This window comes from Podarcis cretensis, assembly GCF_951804945.1.
Source record: "Podarcis cretensis genome assembly, chromosome: 5".
In the NCBI taxonomy this organism is placed as follows: domain Eukaryota; kingdom Metazoa; phylum Chordata; class Lepidosauria; order Squamata; family Lacertidae; genus Podarcis; species Podarcis cretensis.
The window spans coordinates 24,199,177-24,213,718 of NC_137174.1; the positions used below are offsets into that span (position 1 = coordinate 24,199,177).

General features: G+C 42.5%; 1 protein-coding gene across 18 annotated transcripts in view; it reads right to left on the reverse strand.

The window, feature by feature from the left end:
• Positions 1–14,542, reverse strand: part of LDB3 (LIM domain binding 3) — a 150,176-nt gene that overhangs the window by 22,001 nt on the left and 113,633 nt on the right. For 6 of the 18 annotated variants that reach the window (XM_079975642.1, XM_079975640.1, XM_079975647.1 and 3 more), the window contains 5 exons: positions 14,127–14,162; positions 11,569–11,775; positions 5,915–6,085; positions 3,447–3,494; positions 922–1,061 (listed from right to left, as the gene is read on the reverse strand). In XM_079975642.1, coding sequence (XP_079831768.1) covers positions 922–1,061; positions 3,447–3,494; positions 5,915–6,085; positions 11,569–11,775; positions 14,127–14,162 — 602 coding nt within the window. Of the gene's footprint in view, positions 1–921; positions 1,062–3,446; positions 3,495–5,914; positions 6,086–9,607; positions 9,672–11,568; positions 11,776–14,126; positions 14,163–14,542 lie in introns of those variants that run through there. The other 12 variants (XM_079975634.1, XM_079975636.1, XM_079975631.1 and 9 more) reach the window with 9 other exon arrangements.

A 14,542-nucleotide genomic window follows, 5' to 3' on the forward strand; every position in this document is an offset into this window, starting at 1 on the left:
TAATATAATAATAATAATAATAATAATAATAATAATAATAATAATATACTACTTTGTATACCACCCTTCATCCAAAAAGAGTTCTGGCACCTCTTTTTCTAGAAAAATAGCACTGAAAATGGGAATTCAAAATACAGTGGTATCTCGGGTTACATACGCTTCAGGTTACATACGCTTCAGGTTACAGACTCTGCTAACCCAGAAATAGTGCTTCAGGTTAAGAACTTTGCTTCAGGATAAGAACAGAAATCATGCTCCGGGGGCACGGCAGCAGCAGGAGGCCCCATTAGCTAAAGCGGTGCTTCAGGTTAAGAACAGTTTCAGGTTAAGAACAGACCCCCGGAATGAGGTACCACTGTACTTAATAATAATAATAAAAATTTTACCTGTCTGCTTCCAAAGGAGAGTCAAAAACAAGGCCTATTCCACTGGCTTGGCTCAGACCAATTGCCTCAGTGAACCTGGTCATTTCCCCAGTTTTGAAACATGTTGTATGAATTCGTACTGAATGTTCTTATTTTCCTCATTCCTCATTCCTCCCCCCCTGCCCCCCCTTTTATACCATGCTTATCTGCCATTATTTTAACTGTAAATGACCTTGGCTGCATCGGTAGAAAGGCAGCAGATAGACATAGTAAACAAAAATCACAGAAAATGTGAGTTGTGGACCAGTCAAGTACCTGACTCACTATGTTGATAACGCCTTCTAAGCAAGCTCTCTACCAGTGTTTCTCAAACCTGGGTCTCTAGTTGGTTTTAGACTATAATTCCCATCATCCCCGACAACTGGTCCTGTTAGCTAGGAATGATGGGAGTTGTAGTCCAAAAACAGCTGGAGACACAAGTTTGGGAAACACTGCTCTGTAGTATCTGATGTAACAAAAGGCAGCCCCTTGTGTTAGCAGTCCGAAGTCTCCTTACCTGGCTGATAGACCGAAGGCCTGATGCTGGCAGTGGTGACAACTCTGGGCTTTGAGGCAGGAGCCGGGGCTTCGCTGTAGCCTGGGTAAGGAGCAGGGCTGTGGGAAGCTGGAGCTGGTGTATAAGATTGGCCTGGGCCTCTAAAACCAAAGCAAAGCTGTGAGCAATTCATGCATATATACCACAGGATTAAGACCGATGATGCATCTGTTGAATGGTGGCTTCCACAGAACGTTGTGAGAGCCTACCAGAAAGTTTCGGAGGCAAGGATGGAGAGATTGTTACCTTAAAATTCAGTACAGCCAGCATGTACTTCTAACGCTGGTGTTTTAAAAGACTGGGTTGAAAACATATTTAATAAAGGAGAGGCATTAGGTTGCTCTTAGCACATCTGCAAAACATTACATTGGAGAACTCTTAGGGGTGCTAATATGGCTAGTCCCATAGAAAAAGGTGAGATTTCAATAGGGAAAATGGTTCATTGCTTCAGATTCCAGGGAAGATGGGTAAAGGTGGGGTGCATTTCATAGAATCGTAGAGTTGGAAGGGACCCAAACGGTCATCTAGTCCAACCCCTGCAATGCAGGAATCTTTTGGCCAATGTGGGGCTCAGACCCATGACCCTGACATTGAGAGTCTCATGCTCTACCAACTGAGCTTGCCTTGTGACTGTTCTTGCCGGTTCACTGACATGGAAATGTCACGTATGGTGCACACGGGAGACGGTGATTTAAAGTAGTTACAATAGAGTTTCTTAAAGTGGAGTGGGGGGAGCCATTTCAACTGAACTCATTTCAGTGGGAACAGTGAAGCCACCAAGGCAGATCTAGACTAGCCATCTCCTTCCTGGTGTCGAATTGTTGTTGTTGTTGTTTTTGTTATTATTATTATTATTATTAATACCATACCTATCTGGCTGGGTTTCCCCAGCTGCTCTGGGAGGCTCCCAACAGAATATTAAAAGCACGATAAAGTATCAAACATTACAAACTTCCCTATACAGGGCTGCCTTCAGATGTCTTCTAAATGTCAGTTGTTTATTTCCTTGACATCTGATGGGACGGCGTTCCACAGGGTGGATGCCACTACTGAGAAGGCCCTCTGCCTGGTTCCCTTCTTGCAGTGAGGGAACCGCCAGAAGGCCCTCGGAGCTGGACCTCAGTGCCGGACTGAATGATGTGGGTGGAGATGCTCCTTCAGGTATACTGGACGGAGGCCATTTAGGCTGCACCCCACTTTAGTAGTTTGGTCAGGGAATGTCAGGCTACATCCTGCTGCAGTTGCACTTTGCTCAGATTGAAGACATTGGGAGGCTCCCTTTCAAAGTGGAAGTAAAGGATGTTTCTGACCAAGAGACAAGGCTATCCTCTCTTTTTTCACCGGGGTGGGGTGGGGGTGGGGTGGCAACTGGATCGGAAGCAGTACCTGACAGACTTCAGATCAACAACTAACAAGATATTGCACTTAGTATGAAATAAAGGTGGGCAGCTTCTGTAGTCACTGCCAGGGCCATTTAGTTGTCCAGACAGAGGCCAAAAGGGCAGTTTGTTACACAACCCAATCTCCACAGGTAAGTAGGTTCATTTAAAAAAAAACACAAAAAACCCATCCTCGAAGCTGTAAGGGTGTCATATATTGCTTAATTACATAGTGTGATTTTTTTTAAAAAAAATATTTTTAGTGTAATAAATTAGGTCACAGTGTACAGTCGTACCTTGGAAGTCAAACAGCTTAGTTCCCAAACGTTTTGGCTCCTGAACTTCGCAAACCCGGAAGTTACTGTTCCAGTTTGCGAACTATTTTTCAAAGCCAAACGTCCGACGGGGCTTCCATGGCTTCCTGCAGCCATTCAGAAGCCACACTTTGGTTTTCAAACGTTTTGGAAGTCAAATGGTCTTCCGGAATGGATTCCGTTCGACTTCCAAGGTACGACTGCACTGTTTATATAGGAAATGTACATTTCCTCAAGAAAATTTAAAAGGGAGAAAAACAGTGTTATACAAAGACAAAAACTCCCAGCATCACAATTCATATAATAAAAAAGATAACATCCAGCAATACAGCCAAAATAGGAATGCGGGTTAGAATCTGCAGTGACGAAGAGGCTCCTGAAAGAGAGAGAGAGCGAGAGAGAGAGAGAGAAAAGCCCACTGCTTCATTAATATAAAAGGTTTTTTAGCAAAGTTAGGTCAGCTGTAGGAAGGTATCAGTTGGCATTTCTGCTGGAGAAAGTTAAAATGTTGATGAGGGACTGTGGTTGTTTTTTTTGAAGAGAACAGTTTAGATACTGGTGACAGTTTCAAAGAACAGCTCAGCAACACTGAAAGCAACTGTGATTACATCTGCGGCAGATTGCAGCAGGTTTAGACAGCATGTACGGTTGGAAACTATTAGTTGTCAGAGAAAAGGAAAACCACTGCTGAGAATGAGAAAATTATTTCGATTAATGCTTTGCTAACCATCAACTGGCAAACGGAAAGCAGCGACCTAATTGATTAGGATCTGCACAAAGGCGCACTTTATACCTCTTTTTGGACTGGCAGGTGATGGAAGTAGAAGAATGGTGACTGACGCTAAATTAAAAAAAGACAAAAGTTGGTGGGTTTTTTTTAATGCAATGGAAAATAGGTTTGAAATTTGGAATAATCTGAGAGAACTGGGCAAGTCTGACTGTGCATGGTTTCCAGGTAAAAAAAAAATAAGCGCAAGGTTTGTTAAGGATGTCAATATTGTAAAAAAAGATTAAAGTCTCTTAAATTCATGATTCCCTTTCCACAGGAGTATGTTTAACTGATGTTGAGTCAAAACCTATTTAGTACACTCAATCTCAGGAAGTACAATAAAGCCTTGCATTTAAAGCCAATTGATTATTAGCCCACATGGGTGTTCTCATTTTTCTGTTTCGGGATTGTTAAGCAGTGCTCCCCCCCCCCCCAAAAAAAAAAAATGTTTAGGGGCACTCTCATTTTGACTCAAGAAAATCACCATTTTATAGTTCAAATTGGGAAAAATAAATACAGTAAATGAACAAAAGTGCAAAGATTCACAAAACGTTTAGGGGTATGCATACCCCTGCGTCCCCCCAGAAAAAAGCACTGCTGTTTAATATCAACTTTCAGTAAATTTCAGAAGACAAAAGTATTGCTTTGTTACTATGACTGAACGCCTGAAAAAAAGGGAAAAAAAGAGTACATGTGGGGTCAAGATTAGAATGATTATGAATGATTCAACTAGAGAAAGGCCCTAGCTGCTACAGCGCTATTATTTGGCTCTCTGAAACACTCGAATGCAGTGTTTCCCAAACTTGGGTTTCTAGTTGTTTTTGGACTACAACGCCCACCATCCCTAGCTAGCAGGACAAGGGATGATGGGAACTGTAGTCCTAAACAGCTGGAAATCCAGGTTTGTGAAGCACTGCTCTTATGGCTCAGGACATATCATGGCTGTTCCCTTACTGTGCAACAGGGGAGCAGGATCCAGATGTCAGGTGTGAGATCAACAGGACAGGAGAACTTTATTAGAAAGTAGTTGACACGGCCTTTGGTGTGTGGCGTGAGACAGATTCTTTTCCATCCAGACTCAAAATGTGCTTGTGGTGAATGTGGGGCAGGCCAAGCAACATGGTCAGGTCTTCTCCTGCACCTCCCACCTGGCGAGTACATTGTTTCCCCCTGTTTGTGGCCAGACCCGGCTGAAGTCCTGCTTGATACAGCAGGTGGAAGAGAAGGCCGGAAGGGAAGTTCTGTGTGTGGAATGGTGTTTCATGCTTAGTACAGGTGCTGCTTCCTACCGAGTCAGGCCATTGGTCCATCTAGATCAGTTTTGTTTACACTGACTGAAACATCTCCAGGATTTCAGAAAGGGGACATGTCAAACCCCACTTATGGAATGAATCTGAGACCTTCTTCATGCAAGCCAGATGCTGTGCTACTGAGCTGCAGCCCTTTTCTCTTAGGTTTGCTGTGAACACTACCTGAGCACTATCCCTTTGCCAGGCTAAAGTGAAAAACATACATATTCACAATCCTCGTAGGCACCAGCTGCTTTTAAATTAACAATTTCTTGCTGGAACTGCCATGCAATATATCCCTTATACCTCACCAGTTGCTGTTATTTCAGTTATCTGCCTTGGAAGCAGATAACACTGAAGTTACAATTTTTTTATTAAAAAAAAAACCCCAAATGGATTTATTAATTATATTCCACTTTTACAAAAATCTCCTGTCTTGGTTACTTAATGGGTCAGTGCCCACTTATTTTCTCCAGCTCTGTGTTTTCCCACAGCATCTGCTGAACTTGGGGAGAAAGAGAATTTCAAGCCCCTCTGATTTGTTTTGTTGTTCTGGATCTAAATTGCTTTCAAATAATTTTTCCTTGCTCACAGAAATGTCTATGCCAAGCCAACGAGGCCTGTCCTACACAGACAATATACTGTATTTTTTGCTCTATAAGACATACTTTCCCCCCTCCTAAAAAGTAAGGGGAAATGTGTGTGCGTCTTATGGAGCAAATGCAGGCTGTGCGGCTATCCCAGAAGCCAGAACAGCAAGAGGGATTGCTGCGCAGTAATCCCTCTTGCTGTTCTGGCTTCTGGGATTCAGAATATTTTTTTTCTTGTTTTCCTCCTCCAAAAACTAGGTGCATCTTATGGTCTGGTGTGTCTTATAGAGCAGAAAATAAGGTAATTTAGTTACCTGTTTTGGTTTTACTGATTTTATCTGTGTGTTTTTTGATGATCGTTCTGGGTATATATTTTTAATCCGTTTTGTGGATTTAAAATGTGTTTCATCTACAGTTTTATTACGTACTCTGCTCAGAATGCGCTTTGATTTAAGCACTTCATAAATCTTACAGATAATTTGGTAAATAGTTATCTCCCCCCCAGTATCCTCCGTTTTCTTCCTCTCTTCTCCCACTCCTCCCCTCATTCTCTTCCCAACCATGTTACACACATCTAAGCCAACAGGTGAAGCAAACAGGCACAAAGTATTACCTTTGGCAAGAAGACGAGATGGAGTCGTGCACCATGGAAGTGGCCGCGGCTGACGGCAGGGTCATCTGATGAGCAGCACTGTGAGCGGCAGCAGAGGGCTGATTGGCTGAAGCAGGCAGCACAGCAGAAGGGGCGCAGCTGGTAGACACTGGCGCATGCTCAACAGGGGTACTGATCAAAGTTAAATGGGATAAAACAAGGTTGCGTCTTTAAAAGCTGCAAGCTATTTTTTCTTCTAACAAAGCCAAGACCTGTTTTGCTCGGGCCCGAAAGGTACATACATACATACAAAGAGGCAGGCAAAATTACTGTCAGGTAATTTTGAAGCACGACTTAAAAAATCACAGTATTTAGGATGCTTGTTAAGCTTCGGCCACAGTTAGAGCTGAGGCGAAATGATTCGGCGTTCTCATTGGACTGGGTCCCACAGCCGAATTTCAGTATGGGGGGGGGGTAAAAAAGGTTAGTGTGAACTGGGCGGTGCACATGGGATGGATCAGCAGCCACCTTTGCTGGGAAAAACGCGAAGACAATATCGGGGATGGGATCATCAAAAGGGTTTTCTGGGGCCAACACCAATTCTGCATCCTTGTAGGCCTGGCTACAAAAGCTCTTGGGAGCAGGGGCACCAACTTGCTGCCTCCCACATTGAGGGGGCCGGGCGTCATGTGACCTGTCCCGCCCCCACCCAGCAGGCCAGCCCATTGGTGGCAAGGAGCAGAGAGGGTGAAAATTGCCCTTGGTGCCCCCCATCTGGTGAGCCAGCACTTGCCCATTGGAGGCAGGGGGTGGCAGCCCCCTCAATAATGGGGGGTGGGTGGGCTCGGCCCCCTGTCCAAAAATATTGAGGGGGCTGAAGCCCCTTTTGCCCACTATAGTTGGTGCCCCTGTTTGGGAGGAAACACGGAGTACAAAACTTTAGCAAGCTGTTGAAAGCAGCTAACATGTGCAAAGGGGGGCGGGTACTTCTATATGCACAGATAGGTTAGAGCTGGAGCAAATTCAAAAACTCTTCCTTCCTTCACCTCTGCTCCTAACTCCGATAGAACCACAGACAGATACATGTGTTGCCAGGTGGATATAGGCCCCACACAACAAGTGCATCTCCCTAAATACCCTTTCCCCCACTTGGGCTATCACCGAATTGGTTACTGCTTCATACGTGTATCAACCAGTTTGTTATGTACTGAGTTGAATAGGATCCAAAATGCAGCAGTCTGATTGGTCCTAGAACAATAGGATCCAAAATGCAGCAGTCTGATTGGTCCTAGAACAATAGGATTCAGAATGCAGCAGTCTTATTGGTCTTAGAACAATGCAGCAGTATGATTGGTCCGCAGGAGCCACCCAATCCAGCTCCAGGTGGAAGTGAATCCACAACCTGATTGGCCTACAGGAGAATCCCGGAATTAGCCAATCACGTGCAGCCCATTGTGTAAATAATTTATATAAAGCAGATATTTTGGGGGCAAATTCATTCCTCCTCACCACTATGAGCTGAATAAAGAACATGAAATCCATTCTCGACTCAGAGTATATTTCACAGTTCACACAAACCTTTCTTAAGTCTACATAGTTATGAATATGCAAATATAATTACATGGAGAATTGTGTGAATGAGCCCTGTGATGTAAAGTGGAAGCCCCCTTGCCCTCAGCAGAACTTTACAGCCTATGCAGACTCCCTCCACTAGCAAACACCCTTCAAGAGGCAGAGTTCGCACATGGTGGTCTCCCTTTGTGGAACTGCACTCATTGCTTATGTGAGCCTGTTATGGCACTATGAAGGGTTCTATCTCAGCCATCTCCTGACATGCTCATTTTCTATATGCAGGGAGTTTTATTGTTACATGGGGGTGGGTGAGCATTCAAATGTGATTCTCCACCTGCAGTCTGAATGGTGTAGCCTAACAAGAATCAACATCTGATTTTCCTGATTCAGTTCATACAGTCCGGTTGCATAGTGCTGTGATGCACCACATCAAACCCCAACATCGGCGATCTGGTGCCCTTGTGCTGGCATCGGGACCTGGCCTTGTTCAGCTTGTGACCAGCAAAAACACTCCTGTGCCAGGATCTGACCGCTTCCCCACAATCTAGATTACAGGAGTGCCATTAATAAGCAGGATTTACGACAACAGATCCACAGAGTTCCTTTTGCAGTGTTCTAATGATTGTTTAAGCCCTGAGAGAGCCTGAGGAGATATGAGCAGGTTCTCCTGAACTTTGACAGAAACATGGTTTTCTGAAGGTACAAAAATCCAATTAGTGGTCCCTTGACTTTCTCATCCTGCCTGTTTGCTAGCTCTAGAACCTCGCCAATGGCCAGGCTTCCTTGTCTGCCATTACTGATCTTCCCATTGAAAGCTCTCTTGATGTATCTTATGCAACCTTTTCTGGTTTGAATCATTAGCGTGTATTTTTGCCTGTTCACAGATATTTCAAAGTTTGACTCCCCTCTAAGCTGTTCTGCCCACCAAAACCCCACTATTCTAAAGCGCCACACATTATATTCTACTTCACAGATGTTATGGGTACCCTCCTAAAATAACAGGAGTTGCTATTCCATCTTATTGGTTTGTATGGAAAATACAAAAGTATATATGCCAGACAATTGGGTAGAAGAATATCACGGGCATCAGTTGTGTGTAAACATATCGACCAGGGATGGGGAACCTGTGACCCTCCAAATGTTATAGGACCACAAATCCCAGCTTCCTTGATCAGCATTAGATGATAGTAAACTTATGCAAACCAAGTCATAGTTAATGATCATGAGGGCAAACTATGACGATAAACTAAGGTGGTTTAGAGCAGTTGGTTGCACTTAACCAAAATGATTAGTCTTGAAGGGCTATTGGGGGGTGGAATAAACAATAAAATGAGGAGTTGGAAGAAAAAGGAGGGGGAACAGAGATAGAGAGGAGGAGGAAGAGAAGAAGGGAGGAAAATTGGGTTTTTGTTTTGTTTTAAGAGACTTGAAGAGTTTTAAAGGTGTTGAGATATCATTCCTAGAGATTACAACACTCTCTGAATGAAGGATAAACTGAATGAGCATATACATTGACTTCATTTCTATATATCCCAGTTAGCTGTATCAAATGATTACTTTATGTATGAAACATTTATTAATTGCAGGAGTGTGTTCCAGCGAAGGTGAACAAAAAAAGCTGCAGGGGGGGGGGGAATCAAGTAAGTTATTTACCAAGTCTCCTTTCCCTGTTTCACACAAAGGACAATCCCTCTCTCTTACCCAGTATTTCTATGTCAAATGTACACCATGCCGTTCTTAACAAAAGTTTTAGAGATGCAGGGCACGGATGTTTTGTGGATTCTATCTGGATTCTAAGCGCCCACACATGGACAGAATTGAAACTCTATACCTTGTTGAGCTTTGAAAGATGCTATCAGGATCATCAGTACGGTAAGTTATCAACATACATATATAAAACAGTGTGAAAATGCTGCTTTGACAGCCCTTCATGTAGTTTTAGAATTATTACTGTTGTACCAGAATTCATATGAGCCATTAGATATTATACAGAACACTATGCAAAAAATTTGTATCTTATACTTCACAACAGACCCAAACATTTGTACTGGCCTTCAAAAGCAGCCTACTATCACATTATGTGACAGTTGCACAAGAAAACCTTACATCAGGCCATTGGATGTTTTCATGTTAGCTTCTGCCTGTAGATTGGCTGGTTCATACATGCGCATCAATTGTGGTGATAACGGCAACATGAATGGATGGCCTACGTGTGTGAATGAGCCATCTCAGAGTTAAAATGCAGAATGAACATTCAAAACCACAAAACCTTCCTTCCAACACAATAGTCCACAGTGGAGGCAGTGACGCATCTGAACACGAGTAGCCTGAAATGGTGGGGGTGTGTGGAGTGTTATTGGGCTCAGATCCTGCTTGTGGGTTTCCCAAAGGCAGCTGGTTGGCCACTGTGAGAACAGGATGCTGGACTGACCCAGTGGGCTCTCCTTACTTTTTGTTGGAATCCATTCACATGGTCAACTGCAAGCCATCGAGTGTTGCGGAAACAAGTGGTGAGATGTAGTGTAAAGCACATGCATGAGTGAACCAGCCAAATCCTCTTGATTGTTCTTCCTATTCCACCAGCTTCTATTAAATCCCATATTTAGAAGGGGAACTTCAGAGGAAATCCAAGTTTCTTAACATACAACACATAGCAGGACAGCGCCATACAGGTGAAAATACAGACACACACAACTTGTCGGCAGGCTTGATGCCTTCTCATACAGAATTGCACAGTCCAGCACACGTTAAGATGGTGATTTTTTTTAAAAAAACTGTGTTTAAAACCCACAAAACCCACGCTGAAGCTTTTAAGCACAAAGTAGGGAACACACTGGTAATATGGAGAAGAATGACCAGTCATCATGTGTGGTCTTGCAAAAGAACACATGATGGACATCTGTGGTTATTCTCTGTTAGGAAATGCACAAATGTATACTTGCGCCTAGTTCTCAAGTAAAAATTTAAACCTGGTAAAAGTTGCAAGCTGTGTATTGAATGGGAACTTGGACGGAAATGAACATAGTTTGGAAACTAATATGGAAATGTTTTTGATCTTTACAGTTCAGTTCAATGTGTCCCTGGAGGCCCCACTAATTTTAGTAGGATTTACTCCAAAGCACAAGTAGCAAGAAGCTTGAACTAAAACAAATTGCAGCTTGACTAAATACGGATGGCAAGCAATTTAGGCAATCATTTAATTAAATAAATTGATATTTCTCCAGGGGTGGCTAACTTGTGGCTCTCTAGCTGTAGTGGGCTCCAACTCCCATTAGCCACAGCCAGGATTAGCCAATAATCAGGATAATGGGAACTGTAGTTCAGCAATATTTTGAGTGCCACATGTTAGCCAACCCTGATGCAGAGATTTTTTTTCTTTACTCAAATTCAGTAATTTCTTGCAAGTGTGGGAATGATAATACACACCTGGTTCCCAGTCATGGGAACTCTATTCATTTCAGTGAAGAAATCTGATTGTGTATCCCTCTGCACAAATGAAACTTTTATGTACTGAGCTGAATCCTAGAACAATAGGATCCAGAATGCAGCAGTCTGATTCGTCTGCAGGAGCCACCCAATCCAGCTCCAGGTGGAAGTGAATCAGTGATCTGATTGGCTTGCAGGAGCAGCCAATCAGGTTTCTGGAGGAGGTGAATCCGCAACCTGATTGGCCTACAGGAGCAGCCCGGAATTAGTTATTGTGCAATAATCTGGAGACGTGAAGCTGCTGTAATCATTTATTACAGACAATTATCTAACAGTGAGGTAAGATGTAACATTTAATGTCTCATATTAAATACTCTCTCTCTCTCTCTGTGTGTGTGTGTGTGTGTGTGTAGACTGTATAGAGCAGCCTTTCTCAACCTGTTGGTCCCCAGATGTTGTTGGACTACAACTCTAATCATCCCTAGCTAGCAAGGCCAGAGCTCAGGGATGATGGGAGTTGTAGTCCAACAACATCTGGGGACCCACAGGTTGAGAACTGCTGGTATAGAGAGTCTTTAAATATTGGAATGTTCCATTAGAAGTTAGAAGAGGTTATTACAAAACCCAAAGCAAAGATCCAAACCAGGTCAGTTATGAAGTTGCATGGTGCAGTGTACCTTTGGTTACTGGAGAAAGCAGGAGGGACTGTCTGGCCAGCACTGTGGCAGCTGGCTTCCCTCTGACTTGTACCAGTCCCAAATCTCACGGACCCTTTGGAGGCCATTGCTCTAGCTCTGTCAGTGTTGGCATCTGTGCTGCAGGACTTAGGGCAATGCCAAACACTTGACGTCGCATACTGTGCATCATGAGCAGTACCTGCAGCGCTGGGCAACAGAGATTACAAGGGTGCATGTGCATAAGAGAGGTCATTGGGTGGGGAATCGCATCATCTCCAACTTAAAGAACAACCAAGACCTTGGCTGGGAAGGGAAGGGGTTGGAATCAGGCCAAACAAGGAGCTGGCATTTAAAGGACATAGATCTACATGGCTACTATGTAAATCTACTGTAGGATGCAATGCTTTGAAACATTTTTGCATCCCGTTGTAAAGCTCTCATGTAGCAGGGAGGAGATGCACACAGAAGCAGACTGCCGTGTGTACAGGCAAGGCAGGTGCAGTGTGCATCTCAATGCACAACCATATTGCACTGGTCATCCAGGTCCCGCTGGAATGACAGGATGCAACTTTTGATGTGGACTCACATCCGCATTTGGGGCCACTAGTTTTTATGCAGAACTAGTTGCATGGGAGTAGAGCTGCCTCAGGGTCACTATTTCCCATGTGTTAAAGAAGAGCATTCAAGGATACAACCCACCCGGCATAATTCCCATAAAAGTCTTCCGAATTTCAAAGGCTTTTGTGAGAGAGAGCGCAACGAGTTGCTCCTTAAAATGGGAAAATAGTAATAATAATAATAATAATAATAATAATAATAATAATAATAATAATTAATTGCCAAGATATAATATTAGGTGCCAAAATAAAAATCCTGGATTTCATAATGAAGAGTGTGGTTTTTTTGACATTTTTGTTGACATCATAGATTCAAAAGCATCTGAAAATATGCCATATTTCCATGGTAAATACATTCTACTACTGGGAAGAGAAAGAAAATAACCACTAGCTTTGTTTTACAATCCCTTGCCCAAGAGTGCACATACTGTAGTGCTTAAATGGGTAGATTCTATAGCAGTTCTCATGCTTCCACTTGCTCATGAAGTTGTGCAAACTCCTGGACAATTTATTGTGTGAACAGGAAAATAATAATAGGTGGAATGAAAAAAAGAGAATATTTTTATATGCCACAACGGCAGCTAGACTATTATTAGCTTGGAGTCAGAAAAGTGAAATAGTACCAACAAAAAAGGAATGCCAGGATAAGCTATTTGAATATCTCGAGTTGGCAAAAATGACGGATGCAATTAGGAGACAACCTAACCAAAAATTCCAAAAGAAATGGGGAATCTATAGAGATTATGTAAAAAAACCAGTGTCCCCAAGTAAAAACTTGGATTTGCTTTGATTAATTTTTGCAAACCACAATATGGCTTATTAACATAGTATGTGGAAAATAGGAGAAATAAAGAAAGGATGAAAGGAGCAGTTTAACAAACAGATAAAATAGACGCGCTTAGAGGAAGATGGAAGTCTGTTGGAGAAGAAAAGGAATTAGGATTAAAGAATATGGTGACATAAGTCTGTACGTAAGAACTTATGGATTTGTAGTTGTATGTATGTTTTTGGTATTTTGTTTGATTGTTTTTAATATATCTTCTTTTGTTTGCAATTGTCATTTTATTAATTTGGTGAGTTTACTGTTTATGTTTGTCTATTAAGTAAGAACATTAATTAAAAGCAAATCCATATATATGGATTTGGTTTTAATTTTCTTGTGCAAGGCGTTAAAACAGAACTTGAGCTGAAGATGCTCTTTGCTTGCAGAGATGCACTTATGGATCCAACTCAGCCTAGGAGTGTCTTCAGAGAACTGAGAAATCTAGAAACTTGTTATAACTTTCTTTAACTGTCAGGTAAAATGGGAGGTCCAAATACTGAAAAGCAAGAGATTTAAGTTATAAAGCAAAACAGTGAGTCATGAATGGAGGAGATACATGGTGAACACAGGCCAGCTGCACAGTGATAGCTGAACCAACCATATTTCAGCAGTAACATGTGCTGTATAGTACAAAATAAATAAATAAACAGGGAAATGGGTGTGACTTGCAAACAGCCCTATTATGTGTCCTCCTCCTAATTCAGCTGTGAAATTTTCAAAGAGAAATTTAGAATGAAAGCACAAGAGAAGAACCATTCTGTTACTTGACCAGAAAGTTTTAGGGGGGGAAATGTAACTAAAAACACTTCTAAATAAAATGGTGCATAATTCCAGTGAATTTACATTTGAAAGGTTAACATCTATCCTGATTGAAACCAAGACCAATCTCTTTCTAGAGGACAGTTTCACAGTGCAGATACCCCTTTTTATCCACTATAAACATGTATTCTAATCTGTTCAAACAGTTCATAAATCAAATAACCCCAAATCTAGGATAAGGTTAAGAGGGCTTCAACCCACTGATGAGCAGGATAACTATTTGCTGGGTGTGACCATTCTGTGTCCGAGGGAAAGCATCTGTAATAAACAGGGGAGTCAAGTCTACAAAAACACATTACCTGTTTTCGGGAGATCCAGCAACATTTTTCTTGCCACTGTGGAAGGAGGGGAATATAGTATGAATACAGTTAATGATTGTTCCTGTGGAGGGAGAACTATTGAATTGTGCTGAAAGGTAGGTGGTACATGGCTGACTCCAGCAGTTCGCAAAGCAGGGAGGGCCCTTGCTAGGGTCCGGACACAGACAAGGGGCTCCCTGAGAACACCAGGGGAAACAATTTAAAATGCAGGCCTAATTTCTCATTAGGTGGTACACCTGCATCTGGACTGCCCCACTTCAGACTTCTGGGGAGCTGGGAGCTCCAACAATTCAATGTCTTTCTGTACAAAATATTAGTAAATTCATGCACTTAGAAAGCTAGATTACAAGGAGAAGGGGTCTAATCTAGCCAAGCCTTCTTTCTGACAGGCTAGT